The following is a 27,559-nucleotide window of genomic DNA, read 5'->3' on the forward strand; positions in this document are numbered from 1 at the left end:
TAAATTTGAATTCAAATGGGTTGTGCTTGTTTCTTTATTTCAAAAATCTTTCTCTCCTGTTCTTTTTCTCCCTCTCTTCCTTTCCTTGGCCCAGCCCAAACCCCTCTCTTTCTTTTTCTCTTTTCCCTTTCCCTCTCCCCTTCTCCTTTCTCTCCCGTGCGGCCCAACCTGCTGGCCTGTTTTCCTGGCCTAGCTGCCCCCTCTCCCGACCTGCTCCGCCTCTCCCTCCTCCCCCCCTCTCTCTGCCGCCGACAGGCGGGCCCCACTTGTTGGGGCCTCCCCCAACCTCCCAATCAAGCCGGACTCAAGCTTGAGTCCGACCTGGTCGCGCGTGCTGCCGTGCCGTAACTTGGCACGCACACCAAGGACCCCCGGTCCCTATATAAGCGCCGCCAGACCCTGCCTTGACCTCCCATCGACCTGTGCCGCCGCCTTTTGCCCCCGCAAAACCCAAGCCGCACCACCGTTCCGCCCCCTTCTCTCGACGTCCGTGCGCCGCCGGAGCTCCGCGTGGTGGTGAGGAACCCCCTGGCCCTTTTTCCCCTCTTCTTCTCGCTCCCTCGCCACGGCAATTGCTCACCGGAGCAATAATGCCGCGCGCCCCCGCCGTGAGCCCTTCTCCGACTGCCGCACCGCCCCCTTGGCCTCCTCACCGCGTTCCCCGTCTCGCGCTCTCCTTCCTCAGCCTTTCCCTGCGTGAAACCGCCCTTGGAGTGCCGAGTTTGGCCAACTCTGGCGAGCCCTACTGCTGCCGCAACTTGCACCGCCGCTCGGACCCCCCCCCCCTCGTGCCTGCGTCGTCGGATCCCAATCTGAGGGTCTAGATGTAATCTAGACCCGAGTCAAACAACCCAATACCGGTCAACCCTAGCCTTTTTGCAAAAGAGCCCCTTTATTTTTATAAAATCAACCCGCAGTCCATGCTAGCTCAAAAATGATCTAGGTCCTTTTCCTTCTATTTTAACCCCTACATTTTTCAAAAATCTAACACGCCATCCCTGGCCCCTCTCATTTTTAATCTAAACCCTAGATTTAAGATTTATTTATGTTTTAGCCCTTGGTTTCTTCGTTCAGAGCCCTTTTAGTTTCAGATCTTTTACAAATAAGCCACTGGAACCATATTTTAGCCATAACTTCTCCGTTTTAAGTCCGTTTTCATCGATTCTTGCGCTCACGCGATCCTTGCGACGTGTACGGTAGCTTTATAACATTGTTTTATTCTGTTTACATTGTTTGGTGTACTGTTTCCTTTTTTTACTTGTTTGCTTGTATATACTTGTATGATGCGATAGATGGTGCACAGTTCGAGTATCCGCGAGACCAAAGATTTGAAGACCCCGCTGAGCAGCAACAGTTCTTTGAGGAAGGCAAGTGGCCCTTGATTATATTCCATCCTAATAACTTTTAATATACACACTTTTATTTTATATGCATGCATGAGTCTATAATTTGATGGACTCCAGACTAAGGACATGCCTAGTTTCTATTGTACTTCCTTAATTAAACCTAAATTGTTTACCTTATGTTGTAACTTTGCTAGTTGCTCATCTAGATTATGGTTGGTTAATTTGGAAACAATGCTACACTTGTTTACTTCATGTTCTGGAATACTTGTGGTGATAATTATAAGATCATTATTTTTAATTGGAACATGGAGAACCACACTGGAAAATAGTACAACCACAATACTACATGGCTCTAGTCTTATCTAATTAATTAGAAACTTTAGCTTATGATAATCTTACCGAAAGGGCAAGAGGGGTTGCATCGTTGGGGTATAGCTCGGTCCTCTTGAGGTTATGATATGGTTCTGGTTAAGATGTTTTCCTCGTTAGAGAGAGTTATGACCGTTTTGACTTGAAACCTTAGCGTAATGTCATAAGTTAGCGAATCTTTATAAATGCCTCGTAGTGAATCCCTGCCACTCGCCTATAAGAGCCTTGCAAACTCGGGCATCAAGGGAAACACGAGTTTGAGTAAAGTCTATAACCTCTACAGAGTGAAAAACTGATATATCAGCCGTGCTCACGGTTTTGAGCGACTTGGGACCCTCACATGATAATGAACTTGAAGATGATCTAAATTGATGTTCTTTATTTATGTTGTTGTTACTTATTTATTTTACTTACTTAAGGTTTTAGGTTTTGGTATATACTTATGCTCGCTAAATAAAACTTGACCAACTAAAAGAGCTCATCGCAGTCAAACCGTATCAGCTATTCCTTGAAATTGATCTTGCATGTCATATACTTTACTCCACTTGCTGAGTACAAACTATAAGTGTACTCATGCTTACTTTATTAAAACCAATGCTACTCAGAACAAGATAATTATCCAGAGTTTCCTGAAGACTTCGAGTAGTTCAAGGCACATTCTTCCGATCATCTACCTGTGAAGATGAAATTCCGCTGCTAGTTAAAGATATTCATTTATTTGCTTAAGATAGACTTTCGGTCATATAATAAGGTACTTTAATACTCTCTTTCTTTATGATATTGTTTTGGGTATACACTTGTATCGTCTATCATATGCGTGTGAACTTGATCCTAACGCACATATAAGATGCATTCTGTTACTTTTTAAAATCGGGTGTGACATTTAAGAAACTCTTTCAAGAAAGTAAAAAAAAGAGTCAGTTCCATTTTGCTATGTCCTATTCCAGTATAATACAACAGAGAGGGCAATTATAGTAATTCAGAATTTCTAGTAAAATGGGAAAGAGATTTCCCTCACCGGTCTATAGAATTGCATAGAGTAGAAAGAAGTCGGAATTAAACCAGTGACCTGAGAAAGGGCATGCACAACATCTCTCAATTCAAGTACAGAGCGTCCGCCTACATTTTGTAAATACAGTGAAAATTAGGCACAGTTACTGGAACAGTGAGCACATCTTGAGGATTCCGTCCTCTCTGCTTTCTTTTGGGTGTTGGGGTTGGCAGGATCCGGCGGGAAATGAATTGTATCCCAAAACGTTCATGTATTATCCAGTCATTCGCATTTCATTTCCGCAAACGAAGTCACGGTCATGCATGGGGTGCAAAATGTCAAGGTCATAGCGACAGAATGCACAGCTCGTCCTGTGTTGCGAAAGTGGCTCTTCTGCGTGCATAAACATGTACCGGGTGTGTGGCGTTGTAATGGTTGACAACGTCAAGTTGAGATGATCGATGCGCCCTTCTCTCTGCATCCAAAGCAATGCGAGTGATTTGATTGGTATGTTGATTAGCTGCTCATCCTAGTGTACTACGAAGCAAACAAACATATTCAGTGCAGACAAGTCTTTTCCCTAAACCACATCATCAACAAACATGAGCTGGCAGATAATCTCTCTCACACACAGTTTTCCTTAATCCACTTCACCAGCACAACAAAAGTACTTGATTTTTAACTGGGATGTCGTAACATCCATTAATCATAAGAGCAATGGATTATGACTCACGCCGTTTCATGAGTATTTTTACATATAGTGCATGTTAAAATAAAAACACATAGAGTTAATTTGTGTTTGGGTCGCTTTGGGTCACTATAAGTGGTAGGCGACGTTCCCGTCGACAGCTAGGCGCTTGTGGTGACTTCGTCAATCTTAAGGATTTGCGGGCTCAGTCTTCAAAGATGCTCATAGATGTAGGGTTTGTGTACGTGCGTTCATAAGGCTGAGTGTGCGTGCGTTGTGGGTGTCTGAGTTGTATTGTGTAATCTAAAAAATTGTGTTAATCATAACCTTGCCATTGCATTCCAATCAGATGGATCAGGTACAGTTTCTGCAAAACCAGGAACAAAACAACATACCACCGGGTCCTGTGTTTGAGTGGTTATCGAAAACTGACTCCCATACCACCTGGACCATAATAGCACGCGAAGCATACAACTGAATGATAACTCACAGTCGGTGGAATACTGCACATATAACTGCCTCAGCTGCTCATCACAAGCGCATCCAGAGCGGTACATGAGGTTCTCATCTTCAGTAGCATCGAACAGTGGATACCGGGGTTAGTGCAGATAGTGCATATGAAAGGCCCTCTGCTGTCAAGTGTGGGCAATACGATCTTCAGTAAGTTCATTGCCTGGTGCAGACGACCAATGTTGCTCCCAGCTTGTTAACCGTAGGCGTGCTGGGACTCCCTCTCCTCCTCCAGTAGCGACGCCACCTATTTGTATCACCATATCAAGGACATCGCCGACATAAGCGCCACGAAATTTGTTCCAAATTCGTACAAATCTGTCTTTCTGCCAAACTGTCCCCATGACACATGCATCAAATAGATCGAATGGTTCAGCAGCATAACATGAGAAAGATCCTGGACCATATATCCGCTCATATGATAATCGGTGCTGAGCCTAGATACACATCACTGATGATATTATCGCGCAGGTACCTGCAACCGGACATGTTAAGGTTAAATAGAATTTACCTTTGACACTGCGTAAGATAGAATTTGGAAATGACAAAAGTAGAGTTTTCTTGCTTCATGGTAAGATAAAAATTCTCTAAAATTAGATATTTTGTACGGTTGGATAAGAATAAGAGAAAATTTTAGAGTTAGATATTTTGTAAAGAAAAGTACGGAAGTTGCCATATAGCAACACCACAACAACCAAGAGAACCTATAAATAGAGGTGCTCCTTTCCAATTTTGCCATACCATGGCATAAGAGCTCTCGATCTATGTTAGCCATATAGTGTAGTAATATTATGATAGGGTAGTCATGTAAAAAGTACAAAAATCTTGTGTTATATCGAGTTATAGTGGATAAAGATTTGAGTACTCCTGAGAGTTGATCTCCTGTGTTAATGTCTAGGTGAATATCTCTTGGGTGTAGTGTTGGTATAGTGCTGCAGAAGAAATGGTATCTCGCTACTTTGATACCGCTTCTCGAAAGTCGGTGTCAAGCTTAGAGCGCCAATTTTATAGATAGCATATAAGTTTGTTACAGCCAAGTTCCACACCACACGTTGGGGACACCATCTAGCTATTAGATCTAACGCTCAACCGACACCACGACACTCCCACTGCAGCACCAAAACAAAAAGAAAAACATCCCTTAGAAAACTCCCTACCACAGAAACTAGAGAAAAGAATCTTCCAACCAGCAAAACTGAACAAACGTCATCATCATGTCCAACCTCTCTTGATCATCAGCACACAACCGGCACTTCCATTTCTGCACACAACCAAGAAACTTTAACATGATTTGACTAGGTTTAAGAATAAATTCTCCAACAATCGCCCTCTTATTTCTAACATTCCAAAGCACCCAAAAAACCACAACAAAGAGAAACAATTTTAGCCCATTATTCGACCCCCCAAAAGGAATCCATTTATCTAAGAAAACCTGCATATCAGTAGGAATTTCCTACCACCCTAAAGCTTCATCATCATGTCCATCATCCATCCAAGCTCGAACAAACGTCATCATCATGTCCAGCCTCTCTTGATCACTAGCACACAACCGGCACTTCCATTTCTGCACACAACTAAGAATCTTAAACATGATTTGACTAGGATCAAAAATAAATTCTCCAGCAATCGTTCTCTTATTTCTAACATTCCAAAGCGCCCTCTTATTTCTAAAATTCTCCAGCTATTCCATGTTGTGGTAGCTGTAGGATCTGCGTGCCTATTTTTTTCATGGATACAATAATAAGAATAAGAACTCTTCATGCATGTGTATAAAAACTTAGAATCATCACCCTTCTTTGCGTGCTTAAATTGAAACAGAATGGAAAATACCACAAATCGGTCATCATCTCGGCAATCTCACTCGCGCCCTCCTCCATCATGTAGTAGCTGCAGGATCTGCGCATCTATTTTTTTGATGGATGCAACAGAAATCAGAAGTCAGCACTCCTTCATGCATGTTTGAAAAGCAAGATTTTTTCCATCAACCTTCTTTGCCTATCGAGACAAAATAGAAAACATATCTCATGACGATGTTGTGTCCTATGCCCCACCTTGACCTTCTCCAGGGTGGCGCCTATCTCCATCCTGACTCGAAGATCGCATCGTGGCCGCATTGCGCCCTCTTGAAGGGAGAAGCTGCGTCAGTGGCGTAGCGGCTATAGATGCCAATGACGGTGCCGTGACGTGCGCCCTCTCATGGCAAGCGTGCAGGGAGACGCCCATCTCGTCCTCGTCGCCTATTAGAATGACCATCTCGAGCAGGAGGAGATGGCAGTCCGGCGATCTTACTCTTGGTTCTTGGCATTGAGGCAGTGCCAGGGCAAAGGCAAAACCAGGATCGGTATCGAAAATGTTAAGGCGCATGATCTGTAACAATTAATTTCAAGCAACACCGCCAGCAATGGTTATGTGAGCACAACTTGAGGATTCCATCCTCTGTGCTTCTTCTTGGGTGTTGGGGTCGGCAGGATCCTGACGGGAAATGAATCGGATCCCAAAAAATTCTTGTATCATCTAGTCATATTCACATTTCCGTTTCCGCAGACAAAGCCACATTCATCCATAGGGTGCAAAATGTTGAGGTCGTGATGACAGAATGCACAGGTTGTCTTATGTTGCGAAAGTGGCTCTTCTTCATGCATAAACATGTACCGGGTGTGTGGCGTTGTAATGGTTGACAGCATCATGGACAGTTGAGATGATCGATGAGTCCTGCATCGAAAGCAAGCAATATGAGAAAAAGTTCATTAGCAGCTACTCGATCGATCATAGTAATGGATTTGATTGGACGTACGTACACTATACAGGCCACCGGACGATTTGGTCGCGGCCATAGGATATCGTAGACGTCGATCTCCGGCACGAGGCCATGCCACCACAACCGTTGCTTCTCCTCATCGTAGAGCTCCAGCAGCAGTTCCAGAAACAACGGTGACATCCACGGCATGCCTGCAGCAGTCGCTGTCGACTTCGCCGCCGCCGATCCCATCTACCCCCTTCGCTCTCTCTGTCTGTCTATCTGGAACTGATGGGGTGGGGCAACATGGATGCTGATGCTAGGAGTCGCGCGCGCAAGTGGGATCCAACTGGTCACAGAAGGCCCATCGGCGGCCCAACACCGTCGCCGTCGCTCGCCGCGCCGCCGAGGCTGCTGTGCTGCCGGACCTATAGAGGGGTGGGGGGGGAGGGGGGGGGGTTCGCCGGACCGGCAATCGACTTCAAGTATTACCTTTTCATAGCCACATTCACTTGCCAATTCTAGTCCTTCTTTCTTTGCCAATGCTTTAGCCGTTAAGGCGTCCAGGACGTTGTTGAGCCATCTTGCTGCAACCGCCAGGACCAAACCGTCCTAGCCTCGGATGACCACCCCAGCGCTACCTGTACAATTTCCTACATCAAAGGTGGTGTCAGCATTCACCTTTACCCATCTTTGTTCAGGCCTCCTCCAAGCATCCTTCCTTTTAGGCTCAGCCAGCTTTATCCGTGGCTTCAGAGAAGCAAAATCGATAGGCTGTCTATGTTGTGCTCTTATTTTTTCTCTAATTATAGTTTCCAGTAGCTTCAGTGTCCAACGAGTATGAATCGTGCCGTCAAGGTAACTGATCTTTTCCTTCCTCGTATTATTTACTACTTCATCTATTTCAAATTATAGACCTTTTTAACTTTTTTGATACGTAGTATTTGTTATGTACGTAAGTATATCTTATATCTAAGGTATATAGAAAAGATTAGAAAAATTAAAACGATCTAAAATTTGAAATGGAAAAAGTATATACTTGGAATATCCAACCAGACCTCGTATTTCGAAATGGCTATACGTGCAAGAAAAGAACTTGACGAACCCATGACTTCGGACTCCACGCTAAAATCTAAAGCTGAAATAGAAAAGGACAAGCCACACGCAAAAAAAGAAGAAGACACATTTCATTTTCGTTTTTCTCCTTCAATTTTTTTTTGCCAGCGGAGTTGTTGCCACAACCGATGCATAGCGTATCCAAGTGTCCAGCCGCATCAAGAGCGCGCCCACCAACGGCCCGGACCGTGACACGTGGAGACGGTTATGGTACCAGTTGGTAAATAAGTTGAAGTGGGAAGATCCCTCTCATCCCCTCGCGCATATATCTATCAGCCGTGCCGAGGCTTGGGACCTCCCGCCCCCGCCCTCGCCCGTCACGTCATCCATCCATCCCCTCGAAGCAATCGAGTGGAATTGGAAAGAACCGAGGGACGAGAGCAGCGGCGCCGTCGGCATGGGTCTGCAGGTACGGATCCCCCACTCCAAGCTGCTTCAGTGTTTCTTTTCTTGTTGGAATCGGCCGAGCTGATGCGGTAGATCGATTTGGTGCTGGATTTTACGATTGCCTGATTCGGTGAAGTAGTATGCTTGTGCTGCGTGGTTATTACCTGCATGTAGGTCGCCGGTGAGAAGATCAGAGTATGGATTAGCTGACCAAGTGTTGTTGTACGGCGCTGAATTACTTACTGATCGATTTTGCGGTTCAGGTTTCAGAGCCTTGCAGCGAAATTGGAACACCCTTTGCTCTAGTACAGTTAGTTATACTCTTTGGCTCTGAAAATTGTAGCATCTACTACGTGCATAAACTCAACCTATCTACCCCTTGTGCAAGCTGGCACAGTACTGTTACTGCTTGCAAAGCTAGAGCATGGCGATCAATTCTCCCCCAAATGCAAACTAGCACCGTTTTGCTACTGCTCGCACGGTGATGAAAATTTTGTTAATCAACTCTGTCGGTAGACCCAATAATTTGCTTCCAAAAAAGAAAAGAAAAAACTTTCCTGACCAACTCTCTGTGGGTTTTTTTTTTTCTTTTGACAGGAGGAATTTGAGGAGCACGCCGAGAAGGCCAAGACCTTGCCTGACTCTACTACAAATGAGAACAAGCTAATCCTCTACGGGCTCTACAAGCAAGCAACCGTTGGTGATGTCAACACCGGTATGTTACAAGCTTTCACGAGCTTTCAAATTTTTACTCACATACTGTCTTGCCTAAGCTGATGTAGTGTTCAGGGTTTCTCATAGTGGTTGAACATTGAAAAAAATTATCTTACTGGCAGCAGGCTTGTTTGTCTTATGGTGTGCTTGATTATGTCATGGATTTCATGCTTGATGTGTGGTGGAGACCCATAGATATTTTCATGGAACACCTTGTGACTTATAGAGCGTGATGTCGAAAATGAGTTAGCTCTTTCAAATTGCAGTTGTTTTTTCGTGAGTACTGAAGTAGCTAGCATACCAAGCAACCTTTTGATTTTGTTAACGTGCAATACTTCAATCTCCAAGATATGAAGATTCCCAAATGTTAGGAGACTTAGTCTGCAAGCTGCTCCGCAGCTCTCTTTTCTCAGAAGCTTCCTCAAAAAGTACTGCAATTCATCAGATTACTTCTTCGAAAAGATCAGTTCTTTAGATTGTGATTAACCTTTTGTTTCAAGGAAAAAGGATTGTACCACAAAGAGTGGTATGGTCCACCTCAAAGCACGCATTTGTATACCGTTTTTCCTCTGAAGAAAGCTGAATTAGCTTTCGGCTAGTATCAATCAATCATACTAAACTGTCCTGTTTTTATCTGTCAGGGCGTCCTGGCATCTTCAACCTGAAAGACAGAGCTAAATGGGATGCTTGGAAGGCCGTTGAAGGTTTGTTGAGACTTGTTCCAAATGTGCAATCTCTCTCGGACCGAATTCCCAATTGACGCTTACACATCCTTGCCACTTTTGTCTGAACAGGGAAGTCCAAGGAGGAAGCGATGACTGATTACATCACCAAGGTGAAGCAGCTGCTGGAGGAGGCTGCTGCATCCAGTTCCTAGGCTACGAAAACACCATCATCCATAGTGCTGCCTGCGTACATCAATAAGTAATAAACATTGTTATCTGTCAGATGGCTCCTGGTGTCATCTATACATGTAGTTGTTCGTCGTCATGGATGTTTAGTGTCGTTTAAGGCTGTAAAACTCTTGTGAAAACAAATGGGTGCTGTCTCAGCTCATCACTGTATGGATCTTCACCTCTGTTGTATCTGCACCCGCATTTTCATGCCCATGAGTGCCGTACGAGTCCGCAGCCATGTTTCTGCATCTGCAGGACCGATTGGTATTGCTGCAAAAGTTCAGGATATGTCTTTCAACGTGATATATAGATCTTTGTCTAATTAGGCACTTTATTTGTTGTTTTCAGTGAAATTTTGTTCTTCCAAAACAAGAAAGGCAAAGATGATAAAAGAAAGCTTGTTTGTGGCCCTTCCCAGTATTCATTTCAGGCAGGCAGGCGGGAATGGCCATAGCTGATGAACTCTGTTGTTGTGTACAGTAAACGCTAGTTTCACTGACACCATGGACCCACAGAAGCTGGCAGTCAACACCATTCTTCCGGCACACGCCGCCCGTGCACACTGGGTCACTGACAAGTGGACCCGCACCGCCTACTTCCTGCCACTTTCCCCCAGATCCCCCCCTCCTCTCCTAATCCAACCTCCCAAGAACCAAAAGCTACTCTAAACCCTACTCCGCGTCCCGCTCGCAGCCACTGACAGCCATGCCCCACCGCGTCGCCGCCCTCCTCCTGCTCCTCCCGCTCGCCGCCGCGTCGGAGGAAGCGGCTGCCGCGCCGCCGGTGGAGGCAGCTGCCGTGTCCGAGGCCGCGCTGCTGGACCGGCACGCGGCGCAGCTCGCGAGGCTGGAGGAGCTCGCGGAGTCGCTCGACAGGTCCGTCCGCGCGCTCGAGGCCGCGCTCGCCAGATCCGCGGACCCGGATCCCCCGCCGCCGGGCGCCGCCTCGACCGCGGCGGTGGCCGTCGGGGACCGGCGCGCCCCGCAGGGCGTGGCGGTCACCAAGCGCCGGCCCGTCTGGTCCGAGCGGTTCCACTTCGCGGCGGCCGCGCGGCTAGGGGAGGGGGCGTACGCTGCGGCGGCGGCCGCGCTGCCCTACGAGGACGCCGACGGGCTCACCAAGTACTTCGCCGTGGGAGACTCCCGCGGCCGCGTCTTCGTCTTCTCCGCCGCCGGGGACGCGCTGCTCGAGCTCGAGGCCGCCGCCTCCGGCGAGTCCCAGGTCACCGCGCTCCTCGCCTACCTCTCGCCGCGCCGCACCGACTGCCTCCTCTTCACCGGCCACGCCGACGGCTCCATCGCCGCGCACCGCCTCATCGAGTCGTCCCCGCACGGCGACGACTGGCTCACCCTCGCGGCCGCGTCCTCCCGCCTCCTCGTCCGCGGCATCGATGCCGCCCCCGTGGTCCACCTCGAGGCACACCACGCCGGCCGCGCGCGCTACGTGCTCGCCTGCGACGCCGGCGGCCGCATCCGCGTCTTCACGGAGAACGGTACGCTCTACGGCACCGCCATCGCCTCGTCGACTCCTCTCGCCTTTGTGAAGCAGCGACTCCTCTTCCTCACCGAGGCTGGAGCTGCCTCGCTCGACCTCCGCTCCATGTCCGTCCGGGAGACGCCTTGTGAGGGCCTTGCTGAAGCGCTCAATGGCACCCGCGTCAAGGCCTACTCTTTTGACCCCTCTGAGCGATTCAAGGCCTACGGTTTCACTGAAGCTGGCGACCTCGTGCATGTCCTCCTGCTTGGTGATGTTTCCAGCCTCAAATGCCGGGTCCGTGCTGTCAAGAAGTCTGAGATTGACAGTCCAGTTGCGGTACAGACGATCAAGGGTTATCTCTTGGTGGCGAGCCATGATAAGATCCTTGTGTACAACACCTCATCTCAGTATTATGGGAGGGTCGGTGCACCACGACCATTGTTTGCCACAACCATCAAGGACATCAAATCTGTGTTTGCGGGTTCTGGTGGTGTGCTGCCCTCCGCACCAGCTGGGAAGCCTGTTATTGCAGCGGACCGGGAGAAGCTGGTGATCTTGGGTCTTGGGGATGGCCACGTTGCCATCTATCGGTCCAACTTCCCGGTGTACAAGCCAGAGAGCAATGCTGTGGTGTGGAGTGGTCCAGCGCTGCTTTTCCTCCTGTTCTTGATTGGCATTTGGCAAGTATATGTGAAAAAGAAGGATTCATTGGGCTGGACACCAGAGGAGACGTTTAACACCTCTGTAACAGCTCCAACAGGGAGCCTTCTGAATCATCCTACTAGTGACAGAGCCTTTGCAGATAGCACAACAAGAACTAGTGATCGTGGCTATGTAGATGGAACAGCAAGAGCCAGTGATAGAAGCTATGTGGATGCCGCTACAAGAACTACGGACCGAGGTTATGCTGATGCTACTAGGGCTGTGGATCTGCGGGGTGGGGCGTTGAGGAGCACTCCACGAAGGTACGTGTCCCCTACTAGATATGCAGGGGCATCCGGAATTCAATATAGACCTACTTCGGCAGAGCCTGGTCTTAGGGGTACTCCAGAGCTGAAATACCGAGGCCCAGGTATGGAGCCCCCTGGTTTCCCCAAGAAAAGGGATACATTGTTCTCAAACAACCAGGCTGTAGTAGATGATCATGTTGATTGAGGGTTTGGCTGGGTCGGTGTAGGCAGTCCCCTAAATTTTGATATGGTTTTGTAGATCCTTGGGGATGCCAGTGATCTGCCTGTCTTGTTGTATGTTGTAACTCAAACGAACGTTGTATTGTACGGGTACATTACGGCCATTTAAATATGATGCTGCAAATGGTGTAATAACATGCAAATTAAAGGTTGCATTCGTTTGATTTATACTCTACGAAATGTGCACTAGGATGTCCAAATCATTTTTGATACTCGCATCTTTACTGATATGTGAAAATAGCTAAAGTTTATGATCTCTAAAAAGTTCTAGGATGTATGAATTGCTTGAATAATACAGGTGTTACTACTTGCTAACTATTAGTATTGTAGCATTAGTCTTTTACCTTTTTGACAGACGCAGAATAGTGCTTTGTGCTGTTTGTCATACTGTTAAATAAAAAAGCATAATAGTTATTTTAGCCTTCCTGGAAAGTATGTCTTTACAGGCTTTGAGTTTCTTATTTATTTCATCATAAACATAGGATCAGTAAGTACATGGGGAAACCATTTCGAAACACAAATAGTATTGATAATCTTATATCTTATAATATGGCCTTGTACACACTAGCTGCTAACTTTAGAAGTGGGTTTTTATTAATATTGCAGTTCGTCTTGTACATAGATTACACTAGCAACTAACTTAAGGAGTAGGCTTCTATTAATATATTTGGCCTTGTTTGCTTCTTTTGATTTTGTTTCTTTGACTGGTTTTCCAGCTCTTCCCACGTTGGGCTTATTAACTACACAATGTCAAAAGAATGAAAATTTACAATTTGTGAATGAACTTAGGATGGGCGCATGGACTGTTAACAACATCACAAATAAGTGAAACATGCATTAAAAGAAGATAAAAAATAAGTATTTATTATTATTTTTTCACCTAATCTATGCCCTATAATGACATCGAGAACGTTAAATTCAGCACAAGATAATTAGAATGTCTCTAAAAACTTTGTTCTTGTACATTAAGCCATGATATTTGGTGCTCGTTCCCGCCTACTAGTCATGAATCCCGTCGACCCCCACCCCTCCCCTGGTCCTGTGGATGGATTTCACACTATTGCTATTGGGGTTTTATTTTTAATTTATTTGATATTCTGATCATCCAACAAAAGAACATATGGGCTGTTTCTTTGACTATATTTTTGTGTGTTGTGTTCCAACTTGGGCTTGTATCAATGCAGTAACAAAATCTTCCAAACAAAGCTTCATTTTTGTTGTAGCAGAAACTAAGAAACTTAATCACAAGTTTTACAACCGTCTTCATTTTTCCTAAAATTAGAGTTAATACAGACATGAGAACAACTTTTGTTGTAGCCTCTTAGGTTTATTGACGAGCAAGTGAGGAATTGCGAGTTGTTAATAAACATTTAAATCAGAATTTCACTATATCGTAAAAAATCAACAAACCATGAAAACTCGTTGAACGGATTTTTAATCACATGGAGTAGAATTTTATACTAGAGCAATTAGCATATGTCGTGGAACAAAACAAATAAACACATGCAACAAATCATGAACACTTATGGGAAATAATTAGTATATAAACTCGCGTGCATGGAAGAAGTCATGAATATTCGAAGAACAAAATTTTACATGCATAGAATAAAAGCATAATAAGAACAAGTAGTATACAAACTCAGGATTACACATCAAATAAACCATTAATATTCGTGGGATAAATTTTTATATGCATTGAACAAAAGTTTGTATAGGAGGGACAATTAGCATATAAATTTATAGAAAAAAGATATATACATAAAAAAAGACATGAATGCTCGTGGAATAAAAATTAATACGTGTGGAACAAAAATATGTACATAAGAAACAATTGGTATAAAAACTTATACAAATTTTCCTTTTACCCGCATTGATCACCCATTGGAATTTTATCTATCTAACATGCATAGTCGGAGAACAAAAGTTTGTAAGGTTGAAATAGGGATGTACAACCAAGAGTCAAATAAAAGATTATATACCTAGATTAAATCGGATACTAAAATAACAAAGTTGCAAATATGCAACCAATTTTAACACGAACAAAAAGGGAATGTAACTAAAAAATATGAAAAGGCCTTGTAAAAATCATGTAATAATTGTGTCACAATTAGTTTTGGTGAACAATCCATAATGGATATCCAAAGTGCTTACAAGAATTATTTAATAAAAACAAGAGTTTGTTTGGGCAGAAAATTGTACACCTATACCATTTCATGTAAATTTGTTGAACGAAAGTTCATATCTGGTACCTATATCTGCTGAATAGAGTATATTTGATTGGAACAAAAATGCTTGATGTGAAACGAATTTTGTAAGAGAAAAACAAAAATTTAAATACCTAGAAAAAATCATCATAACTTGTGGAGCAAAAGTTTATAAAAAATGGAACAAACGTTGTACATGAGGAACAAAGCCTTGAACTGCTAGAACAAAATGTCAAACTCGAGAAATTATCATCCAAATTTGAGAAAAAATGTTTGTTTATGTGAATGATATGAGAACAATAAAAACAAATTATGGAATATATAATTGATAATACGAGAATAATAGAAACTCACTGTAAACATCTTATGAATGATATGAGAATAAAAAATAGCATAAAAGCGTATGCAAAAGAAAGAATTTTCATACAATATGAAAATAAAATAAAACATATATATATAAAGTAGGAAGAAACAAATACAACATGTAAAAAAACAGAAGCTACGCCACGCTATAAACAGTAAATAAACTGTTACATATAAAATAGGTTAAAAAATCTCTTGCATCCGCTAAACCTAGAAACTGTGAAAAGCGCACCACAACTGTCTTTTAATTTGGAAGCTGAGCTGCAGTTGCTACTTGCTACCCTCCGTCCCTAGCGGCCTTGACCTCGGCGCGCTAGGGCACGGGGAACAAGCACCCGGTCTGGGCATATCGGGGCCAACATCGACACGCCCGCAAGCCATGCACCGCAGGTCCACCCTTGCCGCCTGGGCTGAATGCTACTTCTCGGTCATCTGCGGGCCCGTTATCGAGGTTTATTTGGCTCGCTGTTAATTGGGCTTTGTTGGGCCGCAGTTGGGTTTCAAGATACACCAACTAGCCACTTTCCACAAGGAGCCCCATGGCGCCACCGATGCCGCCGAGGATTCCATCCACTCCTGGAGAGGAGGTCGCCCCAGGAGGCTGCTGCTGTGGCGGCGGCTGGGGCCGATGCGGCGGACGAGAACCCCTTCGACTTCCTCGACGCCGTCGCCGCAGAGGACGGCGCCGTCGACGCGGAGGACGGCCCCGTCGACGACGTCCACTCTCACACGTTCATCCTGAATGGGGTCGTCTTCGACGGGAACGACGACCTCGACCCCTGACGCGCCCATCTTCCACGGCCATTACCTCGACCCCGTCGTCGCCGTCAACCCTGACGCGCCCATCTTCGACGGCCACCTAGACCACACGCCGCCCCGGAGGACGAGAACACCGAGATAGATAGCTCACCTCTATGGCATGGACCTTCTGCAGGCCGAGGAGGACGACCAAGAGGATCATGCCCTCGTATCCGATTCTGATGGCTCCTATCACTATTCAGACGACGAGGCAGATACAGTGCAGGCCAGGTATTTTCATATCTGCAGTTTGACTCAGGTTGATCACATCAGATGCTACCCCAGGAGGTACTCCAGAGTCATACATTTCATTCTCTCATCATTCTGTTTCGGAGAAGCAAAAGAGATGCTAAATGGCATACAGAGGGCGCTCATAGATCAAGGTTGTCGGTCTGTTAGGAATTTTGGGAGGCTTGAGCAAGCTGACGATCTCAACACCACACTTGGGAGAGTCTACAGGAAACTTCTCAATGTTGGCAGGCTCTTCCAGCAGCGCCTGATCGACCTAGATCTACCTTCTTCACTATCAGAGTTCGTCCAAGAGCTGGCGTTGGACGGGGTCCACATACAACCACCCAATGTTACCAATCATGTCAACGCCATCACCATTGGACTGAAGGCAATGATTGATTCAGTTTCCACTGCTGCTGGTGGTTATGTCCAATTTGCTGGCCCTGTAGACTATACTGAGCTTAACCATTGTGCGCAGTATATTATGAGGAGGATAAAGGCCCTTGGTCAGCAACATGTTAATTATCCTTCAGATGTTGATCCAGTTGAGGCTTTTCCACAGGATGATGAGATGCTGCCCCCCCGTGCTTAATGGCAGTGAGGAAGAGGACAAGGAGGGCAAGGAGGAGGAAAAGCAGGACTTTGCAGAGACTTATGTTCCATATTTTGATCTTGACCAGCTACCAGATGATGAGATTGACCCTGAGGTGCATTCGTGGGTCTCTGACTCTGATGACTCGTGTGATCAGTATGATGATGATGATAACATCATGGTTCAGGATATCCTCATCAGGGGTCTAATAAACCTGCAATATATTAGGAACTTCCCCAAGAAGTACTCACACTGCCAATACTACATTATTGCATCCTTTTGTTTTGCTGGCATACCAGAACTCCTGCATGGAATAAGAGAAGAGTCCGAGAAGTTGTCCTGGTTATGGGTGGGCAACATGGAGCGTCTTAGGCAAGCTTACGACATCAGAGCTACACGTGGCCACATTTGCCTTGATCTCGAGGCCATCAGGAAGCTTCTTCATTGCGGTCGGATAGACCAAGTTCTTGTCGATTCCTTGGCTGGCTCCTTGATGCATCTGGATTTCACAAGTACGAGGCTGCAACCGCATTTTATTCGGTACTTCGTGGATAACATTGCAACTTGCCTTCAGGACTTCTTAAGTGCTATACCTTCAGATGCTGCTGTGGTGTGGGCTGCTGAGCCACCATACTTGGATGATTTGGCAGTTCTGAAGTCACACTTAGAATTTGTCACTGAGAGAGTGGATGCACTTGAGAATCAGCATGTGTACTACCTGAAAAACATCAAGCGTCCTGAGTTATTGTCTCCCTTGCCTGGGCCCGCTCCATTGCCCTTCGCATATCCATAGCTGTCCTCAAAACATATTGGAGGTAATTTCTTGGCTCTATTTTTTCGAGCAAACTAACTAGAACTGTCGTTTGCGCTCAAGTCTGAGCCGCAGCTGGTCACCTCTATATCTTGTGTACAGCATCATGCTGATAGCAACATAAACTGTTAGTTGCATTTTGCAAGTTCACAATATTCCTGTAGTATTAAAATTTCTGTACAAAGGAATCAGCAATTCTTGCATCATTGTTTTACTCTTGTTCTTACTGCTGCAAAATCTGCATCAGCAATGACATGCTGTCTAAATGTCTCATTGTCTCAATCTTGCGAATTCCGGTGTTTGTGCAGGCCTATGATGCTGGCAGTTGATTGAAGAGAATGAAGAGCCTGCTTAGCACTCATCACAAAGAAGTTGTTTTTTTCCTTTCTTTTAGATTGCGAGGCAAGGTTCAGAGAATGAAGAGCCTGCTTAGCACGCATCACAAAGAAGTTATTTTCAGAAAGCTTGTCAGTCTGTTCTATAGCTTACAAACCGCTGAAAGCGTTATGTTCCAAAAACGCTCCGGTGATTTTGCACTGACGTGGATTATATTTAAGAGTTACGAGTTGGGTCATAGCTTGAATGCATGTTGCTGCTGCTTTAAACTCTGTACATTTCTCCTGGTACCTGAAATTTACCGTCGATGTTCTGTTGAAACTTTATATATCATGTTTATGTTATCCGTGTTCTGAAGCTCTACGCAGACATTCGTCGTATGATCATTTCGTGATTATTTTTTTTTATAATGAAAGCCCCATTGCCCCAACGCTCGGCGCCTTCGGCGGGTAGCCAGGTTATCCACGATAAGCATCCAGGAGCGCAACAAAAAGCGCCTCCGTCGCCCAGGCACCGTGCCTCCGCCATCTCTCCCACCCTGCGCCGGCTGCCTCTCCCTCCACGGTGCGGCTTCCATGACGCTCCATCGTCTCACGGCGGCATCTCATTCCGGCCATGCGCTGTCCCTTCCAGCGCCGTCGTGCTTTAGTGCTTTGGCCCAGCTTCTCGGCCGTCGTTTCACACTTTTTAACTCTATGTTTCTCTATAACACTGCTTTCAACTACTGGACTATATTTACTACCACAATCTGAAGCTGATTTTGAGGATCAGGAATTCAGGATGACACATTGTGAGTATTAATCTATAGTTTCTTTTAAAAAAATAGTGTGCCCATGCAAGCTTATTTATCTATGATTGTTAGTGCTGGCTCATCACATCTCATGAACGCAACAATACCTGCTGCAGATTCTTCAGCCAATTGGGGGTGATGGTGAACCACCAGATATAATTGGCATGATCTTCCTCTGACCGAATGGAGTGGATTGAGGAGCTCAAGGAGCAGAGGTGGTCAAATAAGAGCAATTTTAATTATTAGCCAGCTTCCAACCAAGCTAAGAATGCTATCACGATAAGTAACAGCAAGCCATGCTCATTTTTTCTGTAAGGGCAAATAGACCCATCACAATGAGAAAACTTTTACTGTTTGTTTCTGAATATGCCTTTGATTCTAGCTAATCTGAACTCTGACACTGCAATATGGGATGAAAGCTCAGTGTGATGCCCAAATAGTAGATATCAGCAAATGAGGGCTGTCAACTGCCATCCTGTTTCCCTAGAGATAGGATATTCATGTCACCTTAGTAAAGCACATAGACCTCCCGGGTCGCGCGCTCCATCGGAGAGCGGCAGGTCGTCACATAGATTTTTCCAATTTGGAACGGAGGGACTCGCCGGTGGTTGGTTACGGGGGGCGCCCGTTAATTTGTCAAAGCAGGCCGACGGGCGAAAACAGGCTGCTATTGAGTTTAGGTCTTTGTTGTTGTGCCATCAACTTGTGCCACTACGTGGTAAAACTAGTTGGGCCGTAAAAAATTTAAGGGTTGTATAAGAAGAGTTCTGGGCCACGCCTAGGGCCGGGGTCCAAATCCGCTCTCGGTAAGAAACCTTTGTAGCTTCTCAAAAAAAAATAAAACATGAGAAACCTTTGCAAAGTTACATACAATTACATTATTTCAGAATCAGCAATCTAGGAATTTTATAAAGCTCACTGGCACAGTGCTTTCGGCAACATCTGAAACACCACCTTGTTGGCAAGGTGGACCCTTGATTGTAGCTAATGATACCCTTGATCCATAGTGTACTGCTGCAACACAAAGATATCACAAAAGTAAACAGAGATACCAAAGGTCAGCAATCAACTTTTCTCAAACGACACCAACGAACAAAAACTGATAATCAGGGTATTAGCGTGAAACAAGACTTATTCAAGAATCACATTGGAGGTGCACACACAAATTGTGACACAAAGCAGAACTCTCGCGTACTGCAGCATGCACTCGTGAACTCTCTTATCTAGTTTTCAGAGCACCAAAAGTACCAATCTTTACACGCACCAACACACTTAATTTACATGCAGCCTGATCATATACAAAGATCTACCCCAGAGCAATCATTTTATTCGAATACAGATCTACAGCAGACGTATGTTTGTACTCTTCTACGACGGTAGAAACAATGACAACGCAAAGACTACTAAAAAATACTCCCTCCATTGAATGATTGTTCATTTTAATTTTATCCTAAGTCAAATTTATTAATTTTAATTAAATTTGTAAAAAAATATAAAAACTTCTACCCATATCCACCACAATACCGTACTATGATGCAATAATGTGTAAATCGCCTCTTTGTGCTAAATATTAGCTTATGCGCTAGATGTTTTGCGAGGCGGTGTCTTTTTTTTTCTTTTCACCACATCAATTAAAATAATACATGGCAATGCATGAGATGATTTAGGCTTCATTAGGCTTCGTTCGGGGGAACTTGTATTGGCTCTGACTTCACATGTTTGGCTCTGACATGGTAGTGTGAAACCATTTTACAAACGAATACAAAAGAACTGGAAGCTAGGTGAAACTTTTTCTTTTAGTTTTGCTAGTAAAACTGTTATTAGAAAGAACCATCCCAAACAACTCCTTAGACGGAGGAATGTATGTTACGTTTGATCCTTTTGTTTTAACGATCAGGGCCAACATAGTGCAATTTCACTAAACAAAGCATGGAAACGCAAAAGATATGACATGGGAAGGCTTAGGAAAATACAAAGTCCACTAGGGGGCTGCCCCCGATTGAGAGGTCACCCTCCTAAATTTGAAGTGAATCCCGGTGCTCGTAGGTCATGTGAGTGCCACCTTAAAATGTTTTAAGGTGCCTTTGGTTCACCTGTGAGCTGTGAAAAAGCTGCTGTCAGATGTCTGCTGTGAAAAAGCTGCTGTGAGATGCTTGCCGTGAAAAAATTGAAAGTCGTTTGGTTCAAACTGCCGTGAGTTGTCGATTGTGAAAAGGTTATATATTGTCTTTATGTAAATTGACAGTATATAATATTTCTTTGTGATGACCAAATTCTTTTTTCTTTAAATCTTTATTTATATATATATGAAAATATTTGGAGTTAACTTTTTTTTATTCTTTTTTATTTTTATTTTCCTATATATGAAAATCTTTATTTTCTTATATATAAAAAAGAATTGAAAGGGTATATATGTGACCAATAGTAGGTGTGTAGTTTTCACAATTTCGGAAAAGCTGCAAAAGTAGGGTATAACCTGATTTCAAATTTGTACTATAGAAAAACAGCTTTTTCAACATAGTTACAGAAAAACTGAACCCCTTTGGTTCAGCTTATGCTTTCTGAAAGTAGAAGCCGGTTCAAAAAGCTTAACCAAACGCAGCTTAGACTCTCCTCTCTCGAGAGAAAGATACGAATTAGTACTCTCCACTCTCAAAAGAAAGATATGAATAACTCCTCCAGTCAAGGTCTTTTTCCTCTGCATAAATGGCAGTTATTTTTTCCACAGGAAGGATACTAAGCGGGTCTGCTTGCCAACCTACAAATAGGTCATTTTTTTGGCGGGTTTTAAAGCTAGCAAAAAGATGACTCGTATAAAGTTTCATGGACAAATCCACTTGCATCCCTTGAGGAATGCAAAGGTTCAGCAATTCTTCAATACTGTTTGGCTTGGTTGGCCACATTTTGTAACCAAAATTGAACACGACCACATCTGGCACCTCCATATTCTGGAACATAAGATTTCGAAACAAGATGGACACAAAGTAACACTGGTCTTTGCAGCAACAATTCAACTGATAGATCGAACTTGTAGGGCAACTTAGGTAACACACACACAGATTGTCATAGAACAGTTGAAATTTAACAGGGATAACACACACAGCAAAATAATGCCTCTAAAGGCAATGTGAAGTCATTTGACATTACACCGCTACACTATAGCCTGTGTTGCAACCTTTTAGTCTGATAATCCGAGTTCCATGTCCTAACATGCAACTCACTCATATTTATTGTAACCAGTATTTTGGTCATGTATAACTGGATTTGATCTTCTTAACTGGCTGTTTCAGGTGTGGTAGAGCACCAGATAGATTCAACGGCCTGGCTTATGCAGGTTGGGAATATGGCACCAGCCGCAGGGCTCCAAAACCTCCAAGTTAACCCTGGAGGGAACTTTCCCCTTGATGTATTTTTTGATAGCCTCAACACCCCTGAGGGCTTCCATGACAGCTTTCCTTTCCATGTACTCACATATGCCTGAATTATCATAGCCACTTGTAGTGTCCAGCACAAGGCATTGTAGTGATGAGGAACTCTCAAGAATTTGACATGTTAGCTCAATCAAGCTCTTTGCAGAGCAGAATCCAGTGATGGTTACTCTCTTGAGGTAATCCTGGTGGCCTTCTGCAACACGCCTTGTATGTGATAAATCTGCACCGAAGTATTCATGAATAATCGAGTCCCGCCTAACATCAAGATGTGGACCTGCCTGCAAAAAGCAGTGTCACTATCAACCAACGGCCCAATGATGTTTACATAGACATGACATTGTTCGCTAGCAGAATAAAAGGGTACACCAAGACACTGAAAAATAATATCCATGAAAAAAAATCCACAAATCACTCTGCATATAAAGATATTATAATACCTACGATAAGTGGTTGGTATTTGGCATGTAAATGCATAGCATACATGTTTACCTAGTAGTGTCCATTTTTTTTTACCTATTACAGTGTCCCAACTTTCTACCTGTGCCCATTGTGAATACTAACAAATTATTTCTTAGCTCATGAGAAATAGAAGTATATAATATGTGAAACCCTTCACCTCAATAAGTATCATAGAAAAGAACTGAAACAGATTGTGTAGAAGGCAAATGTCTCCTGACATAGTTAAATTTTTTAGCGTCTATATATGCTCGGAGAAGTGACCAAAAGAACTGATACAGTTATTTGTGGAGAAGGCAAATGTCTCCTGAGAGTTAACTTTTTTAGCGTCTATGTTCTGAGAAGTGACCAAAAGAACTGAAACAGTTATTTGTGGAGAAGGCAAATTTAGCTCGAGATAATTAATTTTTTTAGCATCTATGCTCTGAGAAGTAACCATACTTACCAATAAGAAGAAACTTTCCATTGCAGGACAAGCTTTGAGGAAAGAAACCAGGGAGAAAAAATCGAAGTTTTCCATGACATAACAATGGATTTTCAAGTTCCTGAGGTGGAGGAATTTGACAGGTGACACTGGAAAATTGAAGGCCTGAAGAGAGAGAGAGAGGCTAAGGTTAAGTTCCAAAGTACAAGTATTGTAGACATAGTTATATATGAAGTTTGGAATAAATATATTACTATATACTAAATCAACAGACCTCTCCAGATGACAACAGGGTAAGGGTTTGAAGATTTGATGCGATGGACTGAAGCTTGGTCAGAGCATACTGGAACATGCCAGAGTAACATTGACCATTCATAGCCATGCTCCTCAATTGTGATGAGTTGCTGATTGACATTTTTATTGGGGGCCCTCCGAACGAAAAAGTAGAAACTTTTGGAGCGTTAATTTCTATCATCTGTAGCCTTCTGCATAGAGATACTCGCAGGATACTAAGCTTCTGCAGATGAGAAGGTATCTTCAAACAAATGATATCATCACACTGTGAAACTTCCAACTTCTCCAAGGAAGTTGTACAGGAGAGAAAGCATCCTAATTCCTCCTCAGTGATGTGGACAAATGTCAGACAAACATTTTTCAAGTTTCTCAACAAGCCAATTGTTAGAGTCGGATGAAAAGCACAATACGAGAGAGAAAGACTGAAGTGAGCTTGCATCAGAAGATATAAGCGAACATGAAAGGTTGAACCTTAGATTGTGAATTCGAGGAAGGTCCAAAGCAAGTTCTACAATTCCAGATTTAACCGCAGCTTGAAGCCAAATATCAAGACAATTGGCTGTGATCACATCACCACAAGGGCGAACTTGAAGCTTAAGTGTCTTCACCCCAGTGCCAGAGTGGTTTTCAAGAATGTGGTGGATTCCATTCGCAAGTTTCTTTGCTCTTTCATATAATGGGCCCTTGTCCAAATTCAACCCAACTGTTTCCCAATTGAATGTAAGGTTAGGAAAGCGTCTCCATGAGCGTAAAAATCTACGTGACACGCAAGCAGCACGGGCAGCATCTCGTAGTGGCACAAGGGAAAGTATACGGTGCAAGACATCCTGCAAAAATAATGGTTGCAGAGTTAAACATTGCTTTTTGAGGGGCAGAACACTTCAGTTGGATTAAACATAGGGATAAAAATATATCTTGTCAGCACACGTGCTTTGCAAGCGATGATAATGCACGATAGATGAAGGAAGAAGATCCATAGCGATTATGATGCCGTTAGTGACCCCTTTTGACTTGGCAATATCAATAGTAGATTTTACTGATTAACTATTTGCATAATTTAATGCAGTCAAAAGGTTAAGGATGTATTAAGTACAAAATTCTTTAAAATTGCCAGAGGGACAAGGCAGAAAGAATGAATGTGCCTAGTGAAAGGACCTCAAGATGCCTAGAGGGGGGGTGAATAGGCTAATCTGCAACTTAAAACACTTTGAACACGGTTAGCAACACAGGTATCCGGATACTCCGGATATATGTCCGGATACTCCGGATGTAGGGTCCGGAGATTCTGTATATACTGTCCGGACTATCCGGGTATGAAAGAACGTGCTACTAATCACTGTTTTAGATGTTGTAAATTGAATCAGGTAAATTTAGAGGGACTATTGGTACCTTTAAGGTGTTTCTCACCTGTTGTCTTACTCGTGAGACTTGTACAAAAGTAGATCGACCTCAAACCCTAAAAGGTTAGTCTCACAAGCAAATAATCACAAATGTGAAGTAGAAATATGAGGATGACACAGAATTTGTTTCCCGAAGTTCACTCCCAAAGGAGCTACGTCTCCGTTGAGGAAGAATTCAAGAGACGGTGCTCAAGAACTCCTATGCTCCTCTCCCAAGGGTGAGACCAACGCTCAAACCCTAGGGTCACTTACTATGAATTCCTCGGAGAGGAATGAAGGTTACAAACCAGCTGTGATGCTCACAAACCAATCACGCAATCACAAGCGACGCCTAGCCGTCTAGGAGCTTGAAGCTCCAAGAGTAATAAACTAGAATCCACGGGCTAGACTTGGTTTGATGTGCTCAAGAGATGAAATCAAGGCTTACTTGCACAATCTTAGCTCTTGCAACAATCTAACTTCAAACCCCAACGAAAATCACTCAAGAATGGAGCAAATGGGGAGTGAGAAGGCTCTCTTTAGGTTTTCTGCAGGTCTGGTCGAAAATGAGTAAGAGAGAGAGAGTGAGAGGGGGTATGAGGGGTATTTATACCCCCTCTCCCAGAAACTAGCCGTTGGAAGAGCGATACCCGGAAACTCCGGGTATATGTCCGGATACTCCGGACATAGGGGTCCGGAGACTCCGGACCAAACTGGTTTTCCAGACCGGTAACAGTAACCCGGACACTCCGGGTATACGTCCGGATTCTCCGGACATTCTGTCCGGACATTCCGGACTGCAACCCGGACACTCCGGGTTAGACACAGAATTTCACATTTAAGTCCCTTTTTGAGTGTTGAGATGGTTTCTTATGATTTTTGTGGGTTCTCTTGAACACAACTACCATGTCTACACTAGTGGATCACAGTTCCCCTTGATAGTACGGCGTTCCTATACTCAATTTCAAAAATAAAATCTAGTCTTTAAGAATACTTGAGGACGCCGCTTTTCATATCCTTTTTGAGGGTTCACGCTTCTCTAAAAGCTTTGCTTAGTCATCATTAGCACCTGCACACATGCTTAATAACACAATTAAATATACATGTGCTTTGTCATATATCACCAAAACCCACTTAGGGGCCTAGATATCGCATCACGTGCACTGTACCCACAAAAAAATCATTTGATCATAATACAAGTCTTCCTCACTCTTCATCAAATATAAATTGTCTCCATCCTTCTTACCCATTTCACCCTAACATAATTGCACTAGCAAATTAGCTCTTTTACCACCATTTTCATGTCCCAAGAGTACCACACACTCAGGGTCAGCTATTAAAGATTTGCATGGCCATCTCTAATACATCCCATTAACTGTTGTACCCAAGTCTAGAAAGAATTACATTGAAGTCTTGCATATAATTTTTTTATGAGTAGCTATGGGTCACCGCTACATTTCTGAAATTACATTCCAAGTGTGTCCTCTGCTAATGCCTAATGGCAATGCAACTGCACTATTTCAGAATCAGCAATCCATTTCATACCTCTGGAAGTTTATCAAGCTCCAATACTGGTATAGTGTTTTCAGAATCCTCTGAAATATCACCTTGTTGGCAAGTCGGACCTTTAGTTGTAGCTAATGAACCCCGCAATCCATGTCGTTCTGCAATATAATGGTATGGCATAAGTGAAAACATACCCAAGATAATTTTGGAGGTAAACACACAAGCAGCATAGGAAACAGAACTTTCACGTATTGCTGTGGACATGTGATAACTCTCTTCTCTAATTTGACAGAGCCAAAAGGATCAATCTTTACAAGACAAACTAACCATACATGAGGGCAAGAAAAAAAAAGGCTAGCTCATGAATCAAGATCTGCACAAGAACAATTTTTTATTCGTCTACAGGTTTAAACCAGACAAGTAGGAAAGCTCTTTAGCATGGAAAAATATTATTACTAAGGTATTCTGGAGGTGAGCACAAAAGCAGCCTAGGAAAGTATCGTGTACTATGTGTGAACCCTCTTATTTAGTTTTAAAGATCCAAAAGGATAAATCTTTATACACAAGAACAAACTAAATTTAAATGCGGGCAAACAAATCAAATCAAGCACACAAAACACACCAGAACAATCCTTTTATTCGTCTACAGATCAGACTAGACATGTATGGAAGCCCCGTTTTTCTTAGTGAAAATTATCGCACCAATCAAGATCTAAACCAGAGCAGTCTTTTTATTCCTCTAGATCTACAGAAGAACAATATTCCCCACTCTAATCATGTCCCAACCAACAACAGCCAGCCCCAATCCGGAAGCAATACTTCTTCCACAACGAAGAAAAAGACGATGGGGCAAACCTAAAGAGTTTTCTTTCAAAAAAATTTTAAAAAAACTAAAGAGCAATAAAATTGAAATCTTGTAAACACAACGATGTCACCCGAGGCTAAAGCCAGCCAGATGTGAAGAACAGGATTGCAGAGGCACAAACTTGTTTTAGCTCGCTGCCGCCGGAGCCACACCGACCGGCACATGGTTGTCCTCTTTGAAACGCCAGAAGTGCTCATCATGGGCTTGAGGACGACGATGTAAGGTGCCAAGGCGGACCGGTAGACGAGACGATCCGAAGCGTGGTTGCAGATCGGCGGCGGCGCTCCGCCCTCGACTTCGGTAGGTCTACCCTACCCAGTCGGGTATCCCTAGTATTTGCTTCAGCCACGAACTCGTTCATCCTCCCTAGCCCGAGCTAAGGGATACGGGTGATAGAGACGCACGAGCGGATCGGTGGAAACCTAAAAAGTGTCAACGTGTCATGATATTTTAGCTGCTGATATCTACATGAAAATTCATCATGCAAAATAATAAGTCAAATCAACATGCTATTGTGCATTTTACAGTACCTTTGATGATGGGCATCCCAGCCGCACGCAAAAAAGACCGGTTAAGTGAATGCGATAGGGAAATGTTAGATGGGCCATTTGGGCTGGTTTGCCTTCTTGTCGGGCTTCGAGGTTTCTGGTTGTGCAGCC

General features: G+C 43.9%; 3 protein-coding genes and 1 pseudogene across 3 annotated transcripts; 3 read left to right on the forward strand and 1 right to left on the reverse strand.

Moving 5' to 3' along the window:
- Window positions 1-8,009: 8,009 nt before the first annotated feature.
- On the forward strand, window positions 8,010-10,059 carry LOC112889300 (acyl-CoA-binding domain-containing protein 1-like). The gene is made up of 4 exons (XM_025955861.1): window positions 8,010-8,166; window positions 8,742-8,859; window positions 9,500-9,562; window positions 9,653-10,059. The coding sequence occupies exons 1-4, from the start codon at window positions 8,155-8,157 to the stop codon at window positions 9,733-9,735; spliced, it is 276 nt and encodes a 91-aa protein (XP_025811646.1). The 5' UTR covers window positions 8,010-8,154; the 3' UTR covers window positions 9,736-10,059.
- Window positions 10,060-10,386: 327 nt separating this feature from the next.
- Window positions 10,387-12,595, forward strand: LOC112889299 (uncharacterized membrane protein At1g75140-like). Its single transcript, XM_025955860.1, has one exon. It carries the CDS (start codon window positions 10,460-10,462, stop codon window positions 12,383-12,385), a length of 1,926 nt encoding a protein of 641 aa, XP_025811645.1. The 5' UTR covers window positions 10,387-10,459; the 3' UTR covers window positions 12,386-12,595.
- Window positions 12,596-15,576: 2,981 nt separating this feature from the next.
- Window positions 15,577-18,079, forward strand: LOC112888469. Its single transcript, XM_025954692.1, has 2 exons — window positions 15,577-17,423; window positions 17,728-18,079. The coding sequence occupies exon 1, from the start codon at window positions 16,532-16,534 to the stop codon at window positions 17,399-17,401; it is 870 nt and encodes a 289-aa protein (XP_025810477.1). The 5' UTR covers window positions 15,577-16,531; the 3' UTR covers window positions 17,402-17,423; window positions 17,728-18,079.
- A 3,445-nt stretch (window positions 18,080-21,524) lies between these two features.
- On the reverse strand, window positions 21,525-27,305 carry LOC112890808 (annotated as a pseudogene).
- Between the last annotated feature and the right edge of the window lie 254 nt (window positions 27,306-27,559).

Source organism: Panicum hallii, chromosome 4 (assembly GCF_002211085.1).
Source record: "Panicum hallii strain FIL2 chromosome 4, PHallii_v3.1, whole genome shotgun sequence".
Lineage (NCBI taxonomy): Eukaryota > Viridiplantae > Streptophyta > Magnoliopsida > Poales > Poaceae > Panicum > Panicum hallii.

What these genes read in the sequence shown, in the direction of transcription:
- LOC112888469 (XM_025954692.1), top strand. Translation starts at nt 16,532, where the DNA reads ATGTTAATTATCCTTCAGATGTTGATCCAGTTGAGGCTTTTCCACAGG.
- LOC112889299 (XM_025955860.1), top strand. Translation starts at nt 10,460, where the DNA reads ATGCCCCACCGCGTCGCCGCCCTCCTCCTGCTCCTCCCGCTCGCCGCC.
- LOC112889300 (XM_025955861.1), top strand. An exon ending in CGTTGGTGATGTCAACACCG is followed by an intron (nt 8,860 to 9,499) that starts GTATGTTACAAG and finishes TTTATCTGTCAG; the next exon opens with GGCGTCCTGGCATCTTCAAC. An exon ending in TGCTTGGAAGGCCGTTGAAG is followed by an intron (nt 9,563 to 9,652) that starts GTTTGTTGAGAC and finishes TTGTCTGAACAG; the next exon opens with GGAAGTCCAAGGAGGAAGCG.